Here is a 23,777-nt window from a genome sequence, read left to right as displayed (position 1 = left end):
GTCTGCCGCCAGAGCTCTGATCGTGAGACCGTGCCATGAATGCCGGGACCTTGTTGTTGTGCCGGGACGCCATTAGGTCGACGTCCGGCATCCCCCAGCGGCAACAGATCTCTTGAAACACGTCCAGGTGAAGGGACCATTCCCCTGCGTCCATGCCCTGGCGACTGAGAAAGTCTGCTTCCCAGTTTTCTACGCCCGGGATGTGAACTGCGGATATGGTGGAGGCTGTGGCTTCCGCCCACAGCAGAATCCGCCGGACTTCCTGGAAGGCTTGCCGACTGCGTGTTCCGCCTTGGTGGTTGATGTATGCCACCGCGGTGGAGTTGTCCGACTGAATTCGGATCTGCTTGCCTTCCAGCCACGGCTGGAACGCTTTTAGGGCAAGATACACTGCCCTTATCTCTAGAACATTGATCTGAAGGGAGAACTCTGGCTGAGTCCAGGTACCCTGAGCCCTGTGGTGGAGAAAGACCGCTCCCCACCCTGACAGACTCGCGTCTGTCGTGACCACCGCCCAGGATGGGGGAAGGAAGGATTTCCCCTTCGACAATGAAGTGGGAAGAAGCCACCACCGAAGGGAGGTTTTGGCTGACTGAGAAAGGGAGACGTTCCTGTCGAGGGACGTCGACTTCCTGTCCCATTTGCGGAGAATGTCCCATTGAAGAGGACGCAGATGAAACTGCGCAAAAGGAACTGCCTCCATTGCTGCCACCATCTTCCCTAGGAAGTGCATGAGGCGCCTCAAGGGGTGTGACTGACCTTGAAGGAGAGATTGCACCCCTGTCTGTAGTGAACGCTGTTTGTCCAGCGGAAGCTTGACTATCGCTGAGAGAGTATGAAACTCCATGCCTAGATATGTCAATGATTGGGCCGGTGTCAGATTTGACTTTGGGAAATTGATGATCCACCCGAATCTCTGGAGAGTCTCCAGGGCAATGTTCAGGCTGTGTTGGCATGCCACTCGAGAGGGTGCCTTGACAAGCAGATCGTCTAAGTAAGGGATCACCGAGTGTCCCTGAGAGTGTAGGACTGCGACCACTGTTGCCATGACCTTGGTGAAGACCCGTGGGGCCGTCGCCAGGCCGAAAGGCAGTGCCACGAACTGAAGGTGTTCGTCCCCTATGGCGAAACGCAGGAAGCGCTGATGCTCTGGCGCAATCGGTACGTGGAGATAAGCATCTTTGATGTCGATTGATGCTAGGAAATCTCCTTGGGACATTGAGGCGATGACGGAGCGGAGCGATTCCATCCGGAACCGCCTGGTTTTTACGTGTTTGTTGAGCAGTTTTAGGTCCAGAACAGGACGGAAAGAACCGTCCTTTTATGGCACCACAAACAAGTTGGAGTAAAAACCGTGACCCTGTTGCTGCAGAGGGACAGGGATCACCACTCCTTCTGCCTTCAGAGTGCACACCGCCTGCAGAAGAGCATCGGCTCGCTCGGGGGGGCGGAGCTGTTCTGAAGAATCGAGTCAGAGGACGAGAGCTGAACTCTATCCTGTAACCGTGAGACAGAACGTCTCTCACCCAACGGTCTTGTACCTGTGGCAGCCAGGCGTCGCAAAAGCGGGAGAGCCTGCCACCAACCGAGGATGCGGTGTGAAGAGGCCGAAAGTCATGAGGAGGCCGCTTTGGGAGCGGTTCCTCCGGCGGTCTTTTTAGGACGTGACTTAGACCGCCATGAATCGGAGTTCCTCTGATCCTTCTGAGGCCTGTTGGACGAGGAGAATTGAGACCTGCCCGCGGGCCGAAAGGACCGAAACCTCGATTGTACCTTCCGTTGTTGAGGTCTGTTTGGTTTGGACTGGGGTAAGGATGAGTCCTTTCCCTTGGATTGTTTAATGATTTCATCCAATCGCTCACCAAACAGGCGGTCGCCAGAAAATGGCAAACCGGTTAAGAACTTTTTGGAAGCAGAGTCTGCCTTCCATTCACGTAGCCACATGGCCCTGCGGACTGCCACCGAATTGGCGGATGCTACCGCCGTACGGCTCGCAGAGTCCAGGACAGCATTAGTGGCGTAGGACGCAAACGCCGACGCCTGAGAGGTTAATGACACCACCTGCGGAGCAGAGGCACGTGTGACTGCATTAATCTGCGCGTGACAAGCTGAGATAGCTTGGAGTGCCCATACGGCTGCGAATGCTGGAGCAAACGACGCGCCGATAGCTTCATAGATGGATTTCAACCAGAGCTCCATCTGTCTGTCAGTGGCATCTTTGAGTGAAGCCCCATCTTCCACTGCAACTATGGATCTAGCCGCCAGTCTGGAGACTGGAGGATCCACCTTGGGACACTGAGCCCAGCCCTTGACAACGTCAGGGGGAAAGGGATAACGTGTGTCCTTAAGGCGCTTAGAAAAGCGCTTATCTGGACAAGCTCGGTGCTTCTGGACTGCCTCTCTGAAGTCCGAGTGATCCAGAAACGTACTCATTGTACGCTTGGGAAACCTAAAACGGAATTTCTCCTGCTGAGAAGCTGACTCCTCAATTGGAGGAGCTGGGGGAGAAAGATCCAACACCTGATTGATGGACGCTATAAGGTCATTCACTATGGCGTCCCCTTCAGGTATATCTAGGTTGAGAGCGGCCTCAGGATCAGAATCCTGATCTGCCACCTCCGCTTCATCCTCTAGAGAGTCCTCCTGCTGAGACCCTGAGCAGTGTGATGAGGTCGAGGGGGGCTCCCAGCGAGCCCGCTTAGGCGGTCTGGGACTGCGGTCCGTGTCAGAGACCTCACCTTGGGACCTATGAGTCACCCCAGGAGCACTTTGCTGCTCCAACTGAGGGGGGCCTGGGGTCAATGATTCAACAGTGCCCGGGGCCTGTGTTACCGGTCTGGACTGCAAGGCCTCTAGTATCTTAGCAGACCATTTATCCATACTCTCAGAAAGTTTGTCAGCGAATACTGCAAACTCTGTCCCTGTCACCTGGACAGTGGTAGCAGGTGGTTCCACTTGGGCCACCAGTGGCAGAGGCTCCGGCTGAGTAAGTGCCACAGGGGCCGAGCATTGCACACAATGAGGGTAGGTGGAACCTGCCGGTAGCATAGCCGCACATGAGGTACAGGCTGCAAAGTAAGCCTGTGCTTTGGCACCCTTGCTTTTTGCGGACGACATGCTGTTGTCCCCTCTGAGTACAATCCAGGAAGGTATATAGCCAAAAACCAACAGTGCGACCGTACAGAGTAACTGTATAGCATATAAGCATATATATATATATATATATATACACACTTCGGCGCCCAGGGGGGCCAGCACCTATAACAGGCGCTGCTTACCGACCGCTCAAGCGGTTGTGTGACCACCAGATCCCTGCCTGGGCCTCCCAGAGCCGTGTTGTCTCTCCTCTCCAGCGTCAGAGGTGCTGACAGGAATGGCTGTCGGCATTCTGTGAGGAGGAGGGGGCCGTGGGCGTGCCTCAGAAAGTGCGGGAATCTGGTGCCCCACTGAGCTGAGTGAGGGGGGAGGAGGATACAAAGTATGCTCCAGCCCTCAGCGCTGACGTCCAGTGCAGCGTCCCTCCCTTCCCCTGACTGGCAGGCCCCGGGGCGGGAGTATGCGGTACTAGGCCGCAGAAGCCGGGGACTAAAGTTACAAGCGCGGCCGGCAAACAAGCGCGGTCAGCGCGGTAGTCCCGGCGCACTAACACACCCAGCAGTGCTGCAGCGTGTATGACACAAGCGCTCCATGCGCCGTCCCCAAGGGGACACAGAGTACCTCACAGTAGCAGGGCCTTGTCCCTGACGATACCCGGCTCCTGTCCAGCAGATTCCCCAGGAGCTGCGGAGGGAGCACGGTCCCCGTGTCTGGAGACCGATTAGGATCCCACTTCACCCAGAGCCCTTAAGGGATGGGGAAGGAAAACAGCATGTGGCTCCTGCCTATGTACCCGCAATGGGTACCTCAAACTTAACAACACCGCCGACCAGAGTGGGGTGAGAAGGGAGCATGCTGGGGGCCCTGTTATGGGCCCTCTTTTCTTCCATCCGACATAGTCAGCAGCTGCTGCTGACTAAAATGTGGAGCTATGCGTGTATGTGTGCCTCCTTCGCACAAAGCATAAAAACTGAGGAGCCCGTGATGCACGGGGGGTGTATAGGCAGAAGGGGAGGGGCTTTACACTTTTAAGTGTAATACTTTGTGTGGCCTCCGGAGGCAGAAGCTATACACCCAATTGTCTGGGTCTCCCAATGGAGCGACAAAGAAGGATGCGATTTTGTCACCGCATCCGTTGCATAGGTTTTAGAGCCGGATTGTCCGGCTCTGCTAAAACCTGAGGTGTGATAGCAGCCTTAGCTGTACTAATAGCAAATTAAACCATTAGATCTTGTTTAGAAAGTGCAAATATGGCGCAAGCGCATGTTCTTGCCCTAGGTTTATAAAAAGGTAGGACTAGTTTGTCTGCATGTTTCTTAGTGCTTTTTATAGAGGTTGTTCACTACTTGGACAACCCATCCTCGATCAATATGTATCCCTCTTGGGAAACACCACCACCAATACTTACCTCTGGTGGCGGCACTGTTCCAATGGTGTCCTCCCTGGTTCTCCCAGGGCTCACGTGACATAACCCTACAGACAATTAGATTCCGCTTTACTGTCCCCCCTCCTTTAGAAGTAACAGATTCGGAGCAAGTCAGTGCTGCGGCTGCTCTCTCACTTCCTCCGGATGTCTGATTTGTCAAAAGGAGGGGAAAATGAAGTGGCTTCTGATGGGCCCCAGGGATAACGTGACAGAATTATGTCATGCAAGCCCTTGGAGAGAGTGCAGACACCACTGGAACAGTGCTGACATCAGAGGAGAGTACAGATATTATTTTACTAGGCAAAACAGTGATTGAAAAGGGCTTGTATGAGTAGTGGACAACCCCTTTAAGAAACAGTAAACTGAACAATACTTAAAGCTCAAAAATTTGTAACCTAATCAAATTATTGTAGCATTTACATAATGGTTTATGTTATTCTTACCACCAATCGTTCCATCTGCCTCATCTGGCTGTAGGCTGGCAACACTGGTTGAGTCCATACGTAGCTGTAACTCTGCCACTCTGGCACGCAACTGTTCAATGTCACTTTCTTTACTGGCCAGCTGCATCTGAAGTTCATTCCTGGTATTGCTTTCTTCAGTTAATTGCTAAAATACATAATAAGTATTAACATTTTAACTGGAAGGAAAGAAAAAAAAAACAAAACAATAAAACAAAGACTGTCATATACAAGGAAAAGACACAAATCTAAATCAGTCCTTCAGTTCTAAGACCGTGCAAACAGCAAACACCTTCTCTTCATAAACCCTCTTACTGGATGATGGCTTAGGCTAGGTTCACATTTCTGTTAAAATGTAATCAGTCACAATCCGCGGCTATGGTAAACAACGGAATTCGTTTAGCGGATTCCGTTGTGTCCCATAGACTTGTATTAGTGGCGGATTGTGACTGATAACCTTGCGTTGCATCCGCTGTGCCGCGGTCAGCCGTTTTTGGACTGACCGCCGGGCGGGAGCAACGCAGAATGTAAAGCTTTTCGGGCCGTCAAAATTTACACACCATGCAGGAATCCGTCGCAATCCGTCAAGCTTGTAATGTACTGTATGTTTATGGTGCTGGAATCCGTCGTAATCCGTCTTACGACGGAATCCAGCGCTGGATTCCGTCATGCTCTACTGAGCATGCCCAGCATGTTTGGCACACCCACTGGGCTGTCCCAAACACAAAGGGATCATGACTGAACCGTCAAAAAACGGACACACAGCGGATATAACGGACACGACAGATCAGTTTTTTCACAGGATTCCTGTGAAAGGAATCCTGTGAAAAACACATCCGTTGCGTCAGTTGACATCTAAAAAAACGACTGACCCGTTCCTGACGGATTTAAAACAACGGAAATGTGAACCTAGCCTTACATAGTCTACATTGCAAACATGGGCAATCTAAGTACTCATATTGTTTAACTGAGTTGTGCAACGTCTTTCTCTTCTGTCAAGGCACTGGCTCACGCAGACAGGGACAGTTGCTAAGGAGCCTAGCAAATATCATGCACATGTCCATTTCTCATAAACTGGACAATGCTCCTTGTCAGATGGGGCAGAAGAGAGATGGTGTACAAGTCAGCTAAGCTGTAGAAAATATCCAACTGATTCATCTCTTTGGCTGCTGTTACTATTTTCCAAATCATCTTGAAGGAGTTCCCACAAGTGCTGAGCGTTTGTTGACTACTTTGCCTTCACTCTGCATCCTAGTCATCCCACACCTTCTCAACTGGGTCATGGTCAGGTGATTGTGAGGGCGATGTTCTTAGATGCAGCACTTTAACCCAAAACATAGGCTATGTAAGCAAGAAGGGGAGGGTTATTGTCCTGTTTCAACAGAAATTATGGCCCCACGAAGTGCAAATCATTGGATGGCATGTCACTGTAGAATGCTGTGGTAGTTATGTTGGTTTGTCTAGAATTTGCAATTAGTCACATATAGTGTCACCAGGAAAGCACCCGTGCACATCACACCTTTAAGACAATGCTTCATTGTGGACATCACATATGTAGAACCATCCACCATCCCGCTCACCATTTGTGTCTCGCAAATACCAGGCTCTCTGTACCATAAATCTCACAGTTTCACTCATCAGAACATGGTACAGATTTCTCATTATCTTATGTCCAGTCCTTGTGTTGCTTGGCCTAAACAGCCTCTTTTTGTCAGTAGTGGCTTTTTTTTACAGTAATTCGAACACAAAGAAGGGAATTTTGTTACTTACCGTAAATTCCTTTTCTTCTAGCTCCTATTGGGAGACCCAGACGATTGGGTGTATAGCACTGCCTCCGGAGGCCACACAAAGCATTACACTAAAAAGTGTAAGGCCCCTCCCCTTCTGGCTATACACCCCCAGTGGGATCACTGGCTCACCAGTTTTAGTGCAAAAGCAAGAAGGAGGAAAGCCAAGAACTGGTTTAAACAAATTCACTCCGAAGTAACGTCGGAGAACTGAAAACCGTTCAACATGAACAACATGTGTACCCGAAAAACAACCAAAAATCCCGAAGGACAACAGGGCGGGTGCTGGGTCTCCCAATAGGAGCTAGAAGAAGAAGGGAATTTTGTTACTTACCGTAAATTCCTTTTCTTCTAGCTCCTATTGGGAGACCCAGACAATTGGGTGTATAGCTACTGCCTCCGGAGGCCACACAAAGCATTACACTAAAAAGTGTAAGGCCCCTCCCCTTCTGGCTATACACCCCCCAGTGGGATCACTGGCTCACCAGTTTTAGTGCAAAAGCAAGAAGGAGGAAAGCCAATAACTGGTTTAAACAAATTCACTCCGAGTAACATCGGAGAACTGAAAAACCGTTCAACATGAACAACATGTGTACCCGAAACAACCCAAAAATCCCGAAGGACAACAGGGCGGGTGCTGGGTCTCCCAATAGGAGCTAGAAGAAAAGGAATTTACGGTAAGTAACAAAATTCCCTTCTTCTTCGTCGCTCCATTGGGAGACCCAGACAATTGGGACGTCCAAAAGCTGTCCCTGGGTGGGTAAAGAAATACCTTATGTTAGAGCTGCGAAGACAGCCCTCCCCTACGGGGAGGCAACTGCCGCCTGCAGGACTCTTCAACCTAGGCTGGCGTCCGCCGAAGCATAGGTATGCACCTGATAATGTTTGGTGAAAGTGTGCAGACTCGACCAGGTAGCTGCCTGGCACACCTGTTGAGCCGTAGCCTGGTGTCGTAATGCCCAGGACGCACCCACGGCTCTGGTTGAATGGGCCTTCAGCCCTGATGGAACCGGAAGCCCAGCAGAACGGTAGGCTTCAAGAATTGGTTCTTTGATCCATCGAGCCAGGGCGGCCTTAGAAGCCTGCGACCCTTTGCGCTTACCAGCGACAAGGACAAAGAGTGCATCCGAACGGCGCAAGGGCGCCGTGCGGGAAATGTAGATTCTGAGTGCTCTCACCAGATCTCACAAATGTAAATCCTTCTCATACCGATGAACTGCATGAGGACAAAACGAAGGCAAGGAGATATCCTGATTAAGATGAAAAGAGGATACCACCTTCGGGAGAAACTCCTGAATGGGGCGCAGCACTACCTTGTCCTGGTGGAAGACCAGGAAGGGAGTCTTGGATGACAGCGCTGCCAGCTCAGACACTCTCCGAAGAGATGTGATCGCTACCAGAAAAGCCACTTTCTGGGATAGTCTAGAAAGTGAAACCTCCCTCAGAGGCTCGAAGGGCGGCTTCTGGAGGGCAACTAGTACCCTGTTCAGATCCCATGGATCTAACGGCCGCTTGTACGGGGGAACGATATGGCAAACCCCCTGTAGGAACGTGCGCACCTTAGGAAGGCGTGCCAAACGCCTCTGAAAAAAGACGGATAACGCCGATACCTGACCTTTAAGGGAGCCGAGCGCCAAACCTATTTCTAACCCAGATTGCAGGAAAGAAAGAAAGGTAGGCAATGCAAATGGCCAGGGAGACACTCCCTGAGCAGAGTACCAGGATAAGAATATCCTCCACGTTCTGTGGTTCTTAGCGGACGTGGGCTTCCTAGCCTGTCTCATGGTGGCAATGACCCCGTGGAATAATCCTGAAGACGCTAGGATCCAGGACTCAATGGCCACACAGTCAGGTGCAGGGCCGCAGAATTCCGATGGAAAAACGGCCCTTGGGACAGTAAGTCTGGTCGTTCTGGTAGTGCCCACGGTTGGCCGACCGTGAGCTGCCACAGATCCGGATACCACGCCCTCCTCGGCCAGTCTGGGGCGACGAGTATGACGCGGCTGCAATCGGATCTGATCTTGCGTAGCACTCTGGGAAAGAGTGCCAGAGGTGGAAACACATAAGGGAGCCGGAACTGCGACCAATCTTGCACTAGGGCGTCTGCCGCCAGCGCTCTTTGATCGCGAGACCGTGCCATGAAGGTTGGGACCTTGTTGTTGTGCCGGGACGCCATTAGGTCGACGTCCGGCCTTCCCCAGCGGCGACAGATTTCCTGAAACACGTCCGGGTGAAGGGACCATTCCCCTGCGTCCATGCCCTGGCGACTGAGGAAGCCTGCTTCCCAGTTTTCTACGCCGGGGATGTGAACTGCGGATCTGGTGGAGGCCGTGGCTTCCACCCACATCAGAATCCGCCGGACTTCCTGGAAGGCTTGCCGACTGCGTGTCCCTCCTTGGTGATTGATGTATGCCACCGCTGTGGAGTTGTCCGACTGAATTCGGATCTGCTTTCTTTCCAGCCACTGCTGGAAGGCTAGTAGGGCAAGATACACTGCTCTGATTACCAGAACATTGATCTGAAGGGTGGACTCCTGCTGAGTCCACGTACCCTGAGCCCTGTGGTGGAGAAAAAACCATCCCCACCCTGACAGACTCGCGTCTGTCGTGACCACCGCCCAAGACGGTGGTAGGAAGGATCTTCCCTGTGATAATGAGGTGGGAAGAAGCCACCCTTGCAGAGAGTCCTTGCCGTCTGTGAAAGGGATACTTTCCTGTTCAGGGATGTTGACTTCCCGTCCCATTGGCGGAGAATGTCCCATTGAAGTGGACGCAGATGAAACTGCGCAAACGGAACCGCCTCCATTGCCGCCACCATCTTCCCGAGGAAGTGCATGAGGCGTCTTAAGGAGTGCGACTGACCTTGAAGGAGAGTCTGCACCCCAGTCTGTAGTGACCGCTGCTTGTCCAGCGGAAGCTTCACTACCGCTGAGAGGGTATGAAACTCCATGCCAAGATACGTTAGTGATTGGGTCGTGACAGGTTTGCCTTTGAGAAGTTGATGATCCACCCGAACGTCTGGAGAGTCTCCAGCGCAACATTCAGGCTGAGTTGGCATGCCTCTTGAGAGGGTGCCTTGACAAGTAGATCGTCCAAGTAAGGGATCACAGAGTGTCCCTGTGAGTGCAAGACTGCTACCACTGCCGTCATGACCTTGGCGAACACCCGTGGGGCTGTCGCCAGCCCGAATGGCAGCGCTACGAACTGAAGATGGTCGTTTCCTATCACGAAACGTAGAAAAACATTGGTGCTCTGTAGCAATCGGCACGTGGAGATAAGCATCTTTGATGTCTATTGATGCTAGGAAATTTCCTTGAGACATTGAGGCAATGACGGAGCGGAGGGTATCATCCGGAACCGCCTGGCCTCCACGTGCTTGTTGAGCAGTTTTAGGTCCAGAACGGAACGGAAAGAGCCATCCTTTTTTGGCACCACAACCAGCTTGGAGGAAAACCGTGTCTTGTTCCTGAAGAGGAACCGGGATTACCACTCCTTCTGCCCGCAGAAGAGCATCTGCTCGGTGGGGAGGTGGGGACGTTCTGAAGAATCGAGTCGGAGGACGAGAACAGAACTCTGTCCTGTGCACGTGGGCACACTGTCCCTCACCCACCGGTCTGTGACCTGTGGCAGCTAAATGTCGCCAAAGGCGAGCGAGACTGCCATCAACCGCGGATGCGGAGAGATGAGAGAGCTGAGAGTCATGAGGAGACCGCCTTGGTAGCGGTTCCTCCGGCTGCCTTCCTTGGGCGTGATTGAGCCCGGCCGGAAGCTGAGCCCTTCTGAGGCTTTTCAGCCCTTTTGGACGAGGACAATTGGGACCTGCCCGAGCCTGGGAAGGACCGAAACCTCGACTGTCCTTCCAGGACAGCATTAATAGGGTAAGTCGCAATGCAGACATTGCGAGGTTACGGACGCCCCTGCGGCACAGATGTACATGTGCTCAAGACCAGCTGCGCAAGAACAGCTGAAAAGCTTAGGGTGCCCATACGGCTGTGAATGCCGGAGCAACCGACACGCCGATAGCCTCATAGACAGATTTCAACCAGAGTCCATCTGTCTGTCAATGGCATCTGTAAGTGAAGTCCCATCTCCACTGCAACTATGGCTCTAGCCGCAAGCCTGGAGATTGGAGAATCCACCTTTGGACCCTGGGTCCAACGCTTGACCACGTCAGGGGGAAAGGGATAACGTGTATCCTTAATACGTTTGGAGAAAACGCTTATCTGGGAAGCGTGGTGTTCCTGGACTGCTTCTCTGAAGTCAGCGTGGCGAGAACAATACTCAATATACGTTTGAGCTACTGAAATGGGACTTCTCCTGCTGTGAAGCTGACTCCTCCGCTGGGGGAGCTGAGGGAGAAAAGATCCAACATTCCATTGATGGACGCTATAGGATCATTCCTTATGGCGTCACCATCCGGTGTATCCGGAGTGAGAGCGGTGTCAGGATCAAAGTCCTGATGAGCTACGTCTGCCTCATCATACAGAGAGTCGTCCTGGGACCCCCCCCGGAGCACCGATTTTATTCCAAATGAGGGTGGCCAGGGAGCAATGCTCCAGATTGCCCATGGCCTGTCCGGACTGCAATTCTCTATCCCATCGCAACTCCGTCCCTGTCCTTGGACAGGGTTGAGAGGTGGTTCTTTTGGCCACGTCAAGTAGAGACCCCGGCTGACCAAGTGCTACAGGGGAGCATTGCACACAATGGGGTTCAGTGCCGTGGAACAGTATCACATGCAGTAAAAACAGCATCGAAAGCCTGTGTTGCTTATATGCTGCTGCCGACTTATAGAGCCAAGAATGGCGACCGTACAGTGCAATGTATAGCATACAAGCATAAAGTACAAATGAACACTGCAGCCCATGCAGTACAAGCAGCATAGAAAGCCTGTGCCTTGGCACCCTTGCTTTTTTGCTGCTGTTGTCTAGCCATCTAGGGGAATATGGCCCAGAATAGCGACCATACAGTGCAATGTATAGCATACAAGCATAAGTACAAATGAACACTGCAACACCTGCAATACAAGCAGCATAGAAAAAAACCTGTGCCTCAACACCCTTGCTTTTCTGCTGCTGTAGTCTAGCCATTCTAGGCGAATATAGCCAAGACTAGCGACCGTACAGTGCAGTGTATAGCATACAAGCATAAATACACATGAACACCTCAGTACGTGCAATACAAGCAGCATAGAAAGCCTGTGCTTTAGCACCCATGCTTTCCTGCTGCTGATGTGTCGCCATCTAAGAGGGCATATAGCCAAAAATAGCGACCTATGCAGTGTAAGCATAAAATACACATGGACAAACTGCGGTATTTAGTGTCAGCACTTCAGGTGCCGCTTACCGCCCGCCTATAAGCGGGTGTGTGGTCGCCCTAGTCCTGTGCCTGGTTGCCCAGAGTCCGTTCTCTCAGCTCGGACTGCAGGAATGGCTGCCGGCGTCCTTCTCCAGCTCGTGTGAGTAGGGGCGGGCCGTGGGCGTGCCCCTAGTCAGAGCGGGAAACCGGCGTCCCACAGTGTCCAGTGAGAGGGCTGGAGCATGTAAATAAGGCTCCAGCCCTCGGCGCTGCCGATTGTACAGCGTCTCTCCCCTACCCTGATTGACAGGGTGGGGGCGGGAACGAAGCGGAGCTAGGCCGCAAAAGCCGGGGACTGGATTTATAAGCGCCGCCGCCGTAAAAGCGCGGTCGGCGCTAAGTCCCCGGCGCACTACAAGTCCCAGCCGCCCCGCCGCTCCCGGAGCGTCCGGCGCGGTAGTTCCCAATAAATAAAGTCACTCAGCTAGGCTGCAGTGACTGTAACCCTTTACTGTCCCCGGCGCACTAGCACACCCAGCAAGTCTGGAGTGTGCTGTGCCTGTGTGTACGGGGACACAGAGTACCTGAATGGTGCAGGGCCATGTCCCTGAACGGCACTCCCGCTCCACATCCAGCAGGTTCAATGGGTCTGTGGATGGAGCCCGGCCTCAGGGCTTTGGGGCCGGTAAGATCCCACTTCCTCAGAGCCCCTCAGGGGGATGGGGAAGGAAAACAGCATGTGGGCTCCAGCCGCCGTACCAGCAATAGGTACCTCAACCTTACAAACCACCAGTGGGGTGAGAAGGGAGCATGCTGGGGGCCCCATATGGGCCCTCTTTTCTTCCATCCGATATAGTCAGCAGCTACTGCTGACTAAACAGTGGAGCTATGCGTGGATGTCTGACCTCCTTCGCACAAAGCCGAAAACTGGTGAGCCAGTGATCCCACTGGGGGTGTATAGCCAGAAGGGGAGGGGCCTTACACTTTTTAGTGTAATGCTTTGTGTGGCCTCCGGAGGCAGTAGCTATACACCCAATTGTCTGGGTCTCCCAATGGAGCGACGAAGAAAAGGAATTTACGGTAAGTAACAAAATTCCCTTCTTCTTCGGCGCTCCATTGGGAGACCCAGACGATTGGGACGTCCAAAAGCTGTCCCTGGGTGGGTAAAGAATACCTCATGTTAGAGCTGCGAAGACAGCCCTCCCCTACGGGGAGGCAACTGCCGCCTGCAGGACTCTTCTACCTAGGCTGGCGTCCGCCGAAGCATAGGTATGCACCTGATAATGTTTGGTGAAAGTGTGCAGACTCGACCAGGTAGCTGCCTGGCACACCTGTTGAGCCGTAGCCTGGTGTCGTAATGCCATGGACGCACCCACGGCTCTGGTAGAATGGGCCTTCAGCCCTGATGGAACCGGAAGCCCAGCAGAACGGTAGGCTTCAAGAATTGGCTCTTTGATCCATCGAGCCAGGGTGGCCTTAGAAGCCTGCGACCCTTTGCGCTTACCAGCGACAAGGACAAAGAGTGCATCCGAACGGCGCAGGGGCGCCGTGCGGGAAATGTAGATTCTGAGTGCTCTCACCAGATCTAACAAATGTAAATCCTTCTCATACCGATGAACTGCATGGGGACAAAAAGAAGGCAAAGAGATATCCTGATTAAGATGAAAAGAGGATACCACCTTCGGGAGAAACTCTTGAATGGGGCGCAGCACTACCTTGTCCTGGTGGAAGACCAGGAAGGGAGCCTTGGATGACAGCGCTGCTAGCTCAGACACTCTCCGAAGAGATGTGATCGCTACCAGAAAAGCCACTTTCTGTGATAGTCTAGAAAGTGAAACCTCCCTCAGAGGCTCGAAGGGCGGCTTCTGGAGGGCAACTAGTACCCTGTTCAGATCCCATGGATCTAACGGCCGCTTGTACGGGGGTACGATATGACAAACCCCCTGCATATATCTGGTACAGGAAAAAGTACACCAATACAACACTGTGGCACTAGTGGGGCCAGCACAGATGTGCTGCTTACCGCCCGCTAAACGCGGGTGTGTGGTCGCCAGAAATCCCTAGTCTGGGTCTCCCAGAGCCTGTGTCCGTCCTCCAGCCAGACTGCATGCAGGAATGGCTGCCGGCGTCCTGTGGAGGGGGGGGCGGGCCCTGGGCGTGCTCAGACCAAAAGCGGGAAACCTGCGTCCCACTGTGCCTAGTGAGAGGGCTGGAGCATGTAAATAAGGCTCCAGCCCTCGGCGCTGACGATTGCACAGCGTCTGTCCCATTCCCTGATTGACAGGGAGGGGGCGGGAACGAAGCGGAGCTAGGCCGCAAAAGCCGGGGACTAAATTTATAAGCGCCGCCGCCGTAAAAGCGCGGTCGGCGCTAAGTCCCCGGCGCACTACAAGTCCCAGCCGCGCCGCCGCTCCGAGAGTGGCCGGAGCGGTGGTTCCCAGCACATGAAGTCACACAGCTAAGCTGCTGTGACTCAAACCCCAGCGTGCAGCGCTACTGTCCCCGGCGCACTAACACACCCAGCAAGTCTGGCGTGTGCGTGCCTGTCTGTACGGGGACACAGAGTACCTGAAAGTTGCAGGGCCTTGTCCCTGAACGGTACCCAGCTCCGTATCCAGCAGGTTCACTGGGTCTGTGGATGGAGCCCGGCCTCAGGGCTTGGGGGCCGGTAAGATCCCACTTCCTCAGAGCCCCTCAGGGGGATGGGGAAGGAAAACAGCATGTGGGCTCCAGCCTCTGTACCCGCAATGGGTACCTCAACCTTACAAACCACAAGTGGGGTAAGAAGGGAGCATGCTGGGGGCCCCATATGGGCCCTCTTTTCTTCCATCCGACATAGTCAGCAGCTACTGCTGACTAAACAGTGGAGCTATGCGTGGATGTCTGACCTCCTTCGCACAAAGCAGAAAACTGGTGAGCCAGTGATCCCACTGGGGGTGTATAGCCAGAAGGGGAGGGGCCTTACACTTTTTAGTGTAATGCTTTGTGTGGCCTCCGGAGGCAGTGCTATACACCCAATCGTCTGGGTCTCCCAATGGAGCGCCGAAGAAAGCCTACTCATCACAGTCTCCTGTGGATAGTTGATGTTGAGATATGTGCAACTTAATGTATATGCATAATTTCTGAGGGCTATTATCTGTGGTGCTATCAATTTGCATTTTCTGAGGCTGGTGACTGATGAACTTATCCTCTGCAGCACAGGAACTCTTGGTCTTCCTTTGCTGGTGTGATCCTCATGAGAACCAGTTTCATCATAACGATTAATGGTTTTCATGACTACCTAAGCATACCTCAAAAGTTCTAACCATTTTCCAGATTGACTTATCTTCAGGTCTTAAAGTAATGATGGACTGTAAGCAGTTCACTGGCTCTTGCCATATTCTGGCTTATAACAGTAGTGGAATAGGGCAAGTTGTCACACAGAAAAATAAAAATACAAGTTGATCACTTACCATTAACATTTCTTCCATCTCTTTCTGAAATTTGGTAGCCATCTGGTTATAATTCTCCTTCTCTTGGTTAAGATCCAGCTGCAGCTTCCGGTTCTCCTTCTCTTTCTTTCTCAGATCTTGCGTGTTTGCTTTCTTCCGGTCCAGTTTGAAGTCTTTCCTGTTCATAATCTCAGCCAGTTTATTTACAGCCTAGATAATAAGCACAGCACAATGAAGGTCATATACACAAGACACTCCAGTAATGTTCCGTCATATTTAAGAAGCATGAGCTGGAAATTAAATCATTCATTTAGACATCTACTTAATAAATGAAGCATTACTTGAACAATGGAGCACACACTACATATCCATATTTGAACATAAATGCACAACTTGTTTTCTTCATTATTAGGCTTAAAAGTAGAAGTCCTCAGAAATATTCTGACACAATACAGTGTGTAGTAGACTCTACCACAAAACAATATATATCCACATTGTCACTGACTTACAGGCCTTAGGGGTACTTGGCATGTTGCGACATCGCTACTGCGATCTCGTCGGGGTCAAATCGGTGATCTGTGTAGCGTCGGTCATTTTCATAATGTCGCACCAATAGGATATACCATGCTGTTCCTCGTTCCTGCGGCAGCACACATCGCTGTGTGTGAAGCCGCAGGAGCAAGGAACATCTCCTTACCTGCCTCCACCAGCTATGCGGAAGGAAGGAGGTGGGCGGGATGTTTACGTCCCGCTCATCTCCGCCCCTCTGCTTCTATTGGCCGCCTGCCATGTGACGTCGCTGTGACACCGCAAGACCCGCCCCCTTAGGAAGGAGGCGGGTTGCCGGCCAGAGCAATGTCGCAGGGCAGGTAAGTGCGTGTGAAGCTGCTGTAGCGATAATGTTCGCTACGGCAGCTATCACAAGAGATCGCATCTGCGACAGGGGCGGGTACTATTGCGCTCGGCATCACTAGCCGATGCTAGCGATGTCGCAGCATGCAAAGTACCCCTTAGAGCTGTATAAAGACAAGCTAGGGGACCCTCCATTACCTGCGTTTTCAGCGTTCTCTCCGTATTTATATTCTTCTCATACGTAATCTTCAGATTGCTAATTTCTTCTTGCTTCAATTTAAATTCTGCAAAATACAAATAATGTTAAAAGAAAGCATGTCCCTGACAACAGCCATGTCCCCGCCTCGCTACCCAGTATGCATATGTAAGACAACTGGCTGCAGCAGGAGCCTCACCTTTGCCCTAAAATGATAGGATAAGTAAGCCTTTTCTTAAGTACCGTATTTTTCGGACTATAAAACGCACTATTTTTCCTTCAAAAAGTCTTATAGTCTAGTGGTGGAGGAATTAATGAGTCCAAGACGTAGGGGAGGACGGCATGCAGCAGAGATCACAGGGAGGAATGATGTGGAATCAGTGTGTGTGTGTGTGCGTGTGCGTGTGCGTGTGTGTGTGTGTGTGTGTGTGTATAGGTATGTGTATATGAGTGTGTGATCTGATGTGTGAGTGTGTGCTCTGATGTATGAGTGTATGTTCTGATGTATATGTGTCAGCCAGACGCAGGGGAAGATGGCGTGCAGCACACCTCCATGGAGTGCACGCCAGAGATCACTGGGAGATCTGGGAGCCACACAAACGCCTGGGCTGGCAAGTATGATGATCCTGGGAAGGTCTGCCTTTTGCTGCAATTTTTTTTTCCCCTATTTTACACTTCTAAAACCTGGGAGCGTCTTATGGTCCGGTGTGTCTTATAGTATGAAAAATACAGTAAATCCTCTCATATGCCAACAGCGGAAAAAGAGAATTTTGTTTACTTACCGTAAATTCTTTTTCTTGTAGTTCCGACATGGGAGACCCAGACCATGGGTGTATAGCTAGCGCCTCCGGAGGACACACAAAGTACTACACTCAAACGTGTAGCTCCTCCCTCCGGGCTATATACACTCCCTGGATGACAATCTACCCAGTTCAGTGCAAAAGCTGAAGGAGGACATCCACCCATAAGTAGAGATAGAGTAAAACTCGGCAAAACCAGAACTCTGTCTACTAACAACAGCCGGTGAAACACACGGAACTAAAAAACTGCCAACAGGCAACAGGGAGGGTGCTGGGTCTCCCATGTCGGAACTACAAGAAAAAGAATTTACGGTAAGTAAACAAAATTCTCTTTTTCTTTATCGTTCCTTCCATGGGAGACCCAGACCATGGGACGTTCCAAAGCAGTCCATGGGTGGGAAATAAACCAAACTGAGAAGTAGGCAAAACCTAACTTCACAAATGGGCGACAGCCGCCTGAAGGATGCGTCTGCCCAAGCTCGCATCTGCCGAAGCATGAGCATGCACTTGGTAGTGCTTCGAAAAAGTGTGCAGACTGGACCAAGTGGCAGCCTGACACACCTGCTGAGCCGTAGCCTGGTGCCTGAAAGCCCAGGAGGCACCGACAGCTCTGGTCGAGTGCGCCTTAATCCCCGGCGGGGGAGGCACCTGAGAACACTGGTAGGCATCGGCGATAGCCGACCTAACCCAACGAGCCAGGGTCGGTTTAGAAGCAGAGAGACCCTTGCGCTGACCCGTGGATAGCACAAAAAGTGAGGTGCACCGCCGAAAAACGGCGGTGCGTGACACATAGATTCGGAGCGCCCGCACCAAATCCAAGGTGTGCAACGCCTTCTCAAAGCGATGCACAGGGGCCGGACAAAGAGAGGGCAATGAAATGTCCTGGTTAAGGTGGAAGGAAGACACCACCTTAGGGAGAAAGTCCGGAGTCGGACGAAGAACCACCTTGTCTTGGTGGAACACCAAAAGAAGGGAATTTTGTTACTTACCGTAAATTCCTTTTCTTCTAGCTCTTATTGGGAGACCCAGACGATTGGGTATAGCTACTGCCCTCTGGAGGCCACACAAAGCACTACACTAAAAGTGCAAGGCCCCTCCCTCTCTGGCTATACCCCCCCGTGGTATCACGGGTACTCCAGTTTTAGTGCCAAAGCAAGAAGGAGGAAGCCAACAACTGGTTTAAACAAATTAACTCCGAGTAACATCGGAGAACTGAAAAACCGTTCAACATGAACAACATGTGTACCCGCAAAAAACAATCCCGAAGGACAACAGGGCGGGTGCTGGGTCTCCCAATAAGAGCTAGAAGAAAAGGAATTTACGGTAAGTAACAAAATTCCCTTCTTCTTCAGCGCTCTATTGGGAGACCCAGACGATTGGGACGTCCAAAAGCTGTCCCTGGGTGGGTAAAGAAATACCTCATGTTAGAGCTGCAAAACAGCCCCCCCCTACGGGGATGTCACTGCCGCCTGCAGGACTCTTCTACCTAAGCTGGCATCCGCCGAAGCATAGGTATGCACCTGATAATGCTTGGTGAACGTGTGCAGACTCGACCAGGTAGCCGCCTGACACACCTGTTGAGCCGAAGCCTGGTGCCGTAATGCCCAGGACGCACCTACGGCTCTGGTTGAGTGGGCTTTTAGCCCTGAAGGAACCGGAAGCCCAGCAGAACGGTAGGCCTCTATAATTGGTTCTTTGATCCATCGAGCCAAGGTGGCTTTAGAAGCCTGCAACCCCTTGCGCGGACCGGCGACAAGGACAAAAAGTGCATCGGAACGGCGCATGGGCGCCGTGCGGGAAATGTAGATCCTGAGTGCTCTCACCAGATCTAGCAAACGCAAGTCCCTTTCATACCGGTGAACCGGATGAGGATAAAAGGAAGGCAATGATATATCCTGATTAAGATGAAACGAGGATACGACCTTAGGGAGAAACTCCGGAATGGGGCGCAGCACAACCTTGTCCTGGTGGAACACCAAGAAGGGAGCCTTGGATGACAGAGCAGCCAGCTCAGACACTCGCCGAAGCGATGTGATCGCAACAAGAAACGCCACTTTCTGTGACAGGCGAGAAAAAGAAACTTCTTTGAGAGGCTCGAAGGGCGGCTTCTGGAGAGCCACTAGTACCCTGTTCAGATCCCATGGATCCAACGGCCGCTTGTACGGGGGCACAATATGACAGACCCCCTGCAGGAACGTGCGCACCTTAGGAAGACGTGCTAGACGCTTCTGAAAAAACACGGATAGTCCGGTCCCTGATGGTACTCCTGCTCCGTATCCATCAGGTTCTGATGGGTCTGTGGATGGAGCCCGGCGACAGAGCTTTGAGGCCGGCAGGATCCCACTTCCACAGAACCCCCAAGGGGATGTGGAAGGAAAAACAGCATGTCAGGCTCCAGCCCTGTACCAGCAATAGGTACCTCAACCTTACAACACCATCCAGGGGTGAGAAGGGAGCATGCTGGGAACACTATATGTGTCCTCTTTTCTTCCATCCGAACTAGTCAGCAGCTACTGCTGACTAAAATCTGTGGAGCTATGCATGGAATGTCTGACCTCCTTCGCACACAAAGCTAAAACTGGAGTACCCGTGATACCACGGGGGGGTATAGCCAGAGAGGGAGGGGCCTTGCACTTTTAGTGTAGTGCTTTGTGTGGCCTCCAGAGGGCAGTAGCTATACCCAATCGTCTGGGTCTCCCAATAGAGCGCTGAAGAAAGGGGGATTCCGAAGAAAGCGCAGCCAAATCAGAAACTCTCCTGAGAGAAGTTATGGCTACTAGAAAGACAACTTTCTGTGAAAGTCTAGACAAAGGAACCTCCCTGAGAGGCTCAAAAGGGGGTTTCTGTAAGGCCGTGAGGACCAGATTAAAGGTCCCAGGGATCCAAGGGCCGCCGGTAAGGAGGGATGATGTGAGATGCGCCCTGCATGAATGTGCGCACCTGAGCCAGTCGGGCGATACGCCGCTGGAACAATACCGACAAAGCCGACACCTGTCCCTTGAGGGAATTGAGGGACAGACCTAACTGTAGACCTGACTGTAGAAAAGACAGGATGGTCGGCAAGGAGAACGGCCAAGGAGCATGGCCGGAAGAACAACACCAGGACAGGAAAATTCTCCAAGTCCTGTGGTAAATCTTGGCCGAGGAAGACTTCCGAGCCTGAGTCATGGTGGAGATGACCTCAGAGGGAATACCTGAAGCCGTCAGGATCCAGGACTCAAGAGCCACGCCGTCAATCTGAGAGCCGCAGAATTCTGGCGGAAGAACGGACCTTGAGAGAGAAGGTCTGGGCGGTCCGGGAGATGCCACGGCACCTCTACGGACAGGCGGAGCAGGTCTGGGTACCAAGCTCGCCTGGGCCAGTCCGGAGCAATGAGTATGACTCGACGGCCCTCCGTTCCGATCTTGCGCAGAACCCTGGGCAAGAGCGCTAGAGGGGGAAACACATAGGCCAGACAGAACTGAGACCAATCCTGAACCAGTGCGTCTGCTGCGAAGGCTAGAGGATCGTGGGAGCGAGCCACGTAAACCGGAACCTTGTTGTTGTGCCGGGAAGCCATTAGATCCACTTCCGGAGTGCCCCACTTGCGGCAGATCGATCTGAACACTGACGGATGCAGGGCCCACTCGCCGCCGTCCACGGTTTGACGGCTGAGATAATCGGCCTCCCAGTTTTCCACGCCTGGGATGTGGACTGCAGATATGGTGGACTTGAAGTCCTTCGTCCACTGGAGGATTCGTTGAACCTCCAACATCGCCAGACGGCTGTGAGTCCCGCCCTGGTGATTGATGTAGGCAACCGCTGTCGCGTTGTCCGACTGAACCCGAATGTGCTTGCCCGCCAACAGGTGGTGAAAGTCTAGGAGAGCTAGAAACACAGCTCTGATCTCCAGCACATTGATCGGGAGGGCTGATTCGGACGGAGTCCAAGTGCCCTGTGCTCGGTGATGGAGAAATACCGCTCCCCAACCGGAGAGGCTGGCATCCGTGGTGAGGATCACCCAGGACGGAGTAAGGAAGGAGCGTCCCTGTGACAGGGAGAGGGGCTGAAGCCACCACTGAAGGGAGTTCCTGGCCTGTGATGACAGAGCCACCAGCCTGTCCAAGGAAGAGATCCGCTTGTCCCAACAGCGGAGAATGTCCAGCTGCAAGGGACGCAGATGGAACTGGGCAAAGGGAACCGCTTCCATTGACGCCACCATCTGACCCAGCACCTGCATGAGGTGTCTGATGGAATGACGGCGGTGCCTCAGCAGAGAGCGCACCGCCAGACGAAGGGACTGCTGTTTGACTAAGGGCAACTTGACAAGTGCCGGCAGAGTCTCGAATTGCAGCCCTAGGTACAGAAGTACCTTGGGTCGGGGTCAGAGTGGACTTGGGCAGGTTGACAAGCCACCCGAACTGAACTAGCGTGGCGACAGTGAGAGAGACACTCCGCTGGCAGTCTACACTGGATGAGGCCTTCACTAGAAGGTCGTCCAGGTAAGGAATCACTGCCAATCCCTGGAGGTTAAGGACCGCAACCACTGCTGCCATGACCTTGGTGAACACTCGAGGGGCCGTGGCTAAGCCAAAGGGAAGAGCCACGAACTGGAAATGTTCCTCTCCGATTGCAAAGCGTAGCCAACGCTGGTGTGAGACCGCAATAGGCACATGCAGATAGGCATCTCTGATGTCGATGGATGCCAGAAAATCTCCTTGGGTCATTGAGGCAATGACCGATCTCAGAGATTCCATGCGAAAATGCCGCACCTGAACATGCTTGTTGAGAAGCTTGAGATCCAGGATGGGCCGGGAGGAACCGTCCTTCTTGGGGACTAGAAAGAGGTTTGAGTAGAAACCGCTGAACCGTTCCCGGGCGGGAACCGGAACAATTACCCCGTTGGCCTGCAGGGATGCCACAGCCTGAGAGAAGGCGGCGGCCTTGGAGCAAGGGGGTGTGGACAGAAAAAATCTGTTTGGCGGGCAGGAAGAAAATTCTATCCTGTAGCCGTGGGAGATGATATCCCGCACCCACTGATCGGCGACGTGTTGGAACCACACGTCTCCAAAGTGGGAGAGCCTGCCACCGACTAAGGATGTTGCTGGCGCAGCCAGATAGTCAAGAGGAGGCTGCCTTAGTGGCAGCGGCTCCTCCGGTCTTTTGAGGACGCGGCTTTGCGCGCCAGTTCGATTTACGATCCTTGGCTGCGGTAGTGGACGCGGTCGAGGGCTTCGAGGATGACCAGTTAGAGGAACGAAAGGAACGAAACCTCGATTGGATCCTGCCCTGGACAGGTTTCCTGGCCTTAGTTTGAGGCAAGGAAGTACTCTTCCCGCCAGTAGCCTCCTTGATTATGTCATCCAGCTGTTCCCCAAACAGCCGGGACCCAGCAAAAGGGAGACTCGCAAGGTACTTTTTAGAGGAAGCGTCTGCTTTCCACTCTCGAAGCCACAAGATCCTGCGGATCGCGAGGGAGTTAGCGGAGGCCACCGCCGTGCGGTGAGAAGCCTCCAGGATGGCAGACATGGCGTAGGATGCAAAAGCCGAAGCTTGAGAAGTTAAGGCATCCATCTCAGGAATAGAGTCCCTGGAGAGGGAATGTATCTCCTCCAGAGAGGCAGAGACTGGCTTGAGAGCCCACACTGCCGCAAAAGACGGGGAGAACGAGGCTCCAGCCGCCTCATATATAGACTTGGCCAAAAGGTCAACCTGGCAGTCAGTGGGATCCTTAAGAGAAGTGCCATCAGCCACAGCTACGACTGTGCGGGCTGAGATTCTGGACACCGGAGGGTCTACCTTTGGGGACTGAGCCCATTCCTTAACCACCTCTGGTGGAAAAGGAAAACGGTCATCTGAACTACGCTTCGGAAAACGTTTGTCAGGACAGGCCCTGGGTTTGGTAACAGTGGTCTGAAAGCTGGAGTGGTTAAAAAACATACTTTTAGCTTTCTTAGGTGAGGTAAACTGGTGTATCTCTACCAGAGAGGCTTGTTCCTCAGACTCTGGTGGGTTGAGGTTCAGTACGGAGTTAATGGACGCAATCAAGGCACTAACATCCGCATCACCCTCAGACAAGTCAATGGGGTACATAGAGGTAGCGTCTGAGCCCACAGTAAACGAGTCCTCCTCGCCCTGTACCTCGGCACGTGAATCAGAGCCGTGGGAAGAGGAAGGAGAAGGGTCCCTGCGTCTCCGTTTAGGGGGACGGGGTCCTGGGACATGCTCTGGGAGCTCCGCAGAGCTAGGAGCAGCCGAAGCACCCTGAGAAGGGGGCTGATGCATGGTCAGCAGTGTCCGGGACAGCTGCCCCATGGAGTCGGCAAAAGACTGGGAAATAGCTAAAGGATGCTACCCAAGCCGGGGGTTCAGCCACCGGGGCCGAAGCAGCCGGAGGGACCCCTGCGGAGGCTCCAGGCTGAGACACAACCATGTTAGCACAGGCATCACAATG

General features: G+C 52.7%; 1 protein-coding gene across 3 annotated transcripts in view; it reads right to left on the bottom strand.

Annotated features, from left to right (window-relative positions):
• The window catches only part of ROCK1 (Rho associated coiled-coil containing protein kinase 1), a 287,747-nt gene that overhangs the window by 44,505 nt on the left and 219,465 nt on the right, over positions 1-23,777 (bottom strand). For all 3 annotated transcript variants that reach the window (XR_012724294.1, XM_075314471.1, XM_075314473.1), the window contains exons 25-27: positions 16,546-16,631; positions 15,517-15,705; positions 4,966-5,131 (exon numbers count right to left, since the gene is read on the bottom strand). Coding sequence is in view for 2 of the 3 variants with exons in the window: in XM_075314471.1 (XP_075170586.1) it covers positions 4,966-5,131; positions 15,517-15,705; positions 16,546-16,631 (441 nt within the window). In the remaining variant the exon portion in view is untranslated. The remainder of the gene's footprint in view (positions 1-4,965; positions 5,132-15,516; positions 15,706-16,545; positions 16,632-23,777) is intronic.

The sequence above is a fragment of the Anomaloglossus baeobatrachus genome, chromosome 6 (genome assembly GCF_048569485.1).
Source record: "Anomaloglossus baeobatrachus isolate aAnoBae1 chromosome 6, aAnoBae1.hap1, whole genome shotgun sequence".
NCBI lineage: Eukaryota > Metazoa > Chordata > Amphibia > Anura > Aromobatidae > Anomaloglossus > Anomaloglossus baeobatrachus.
The sequence above is the reverse complement of the archived record's forward strand: the minus strand, read 5'-3'. Positions and strand labels throughout refer to the sequence as shown.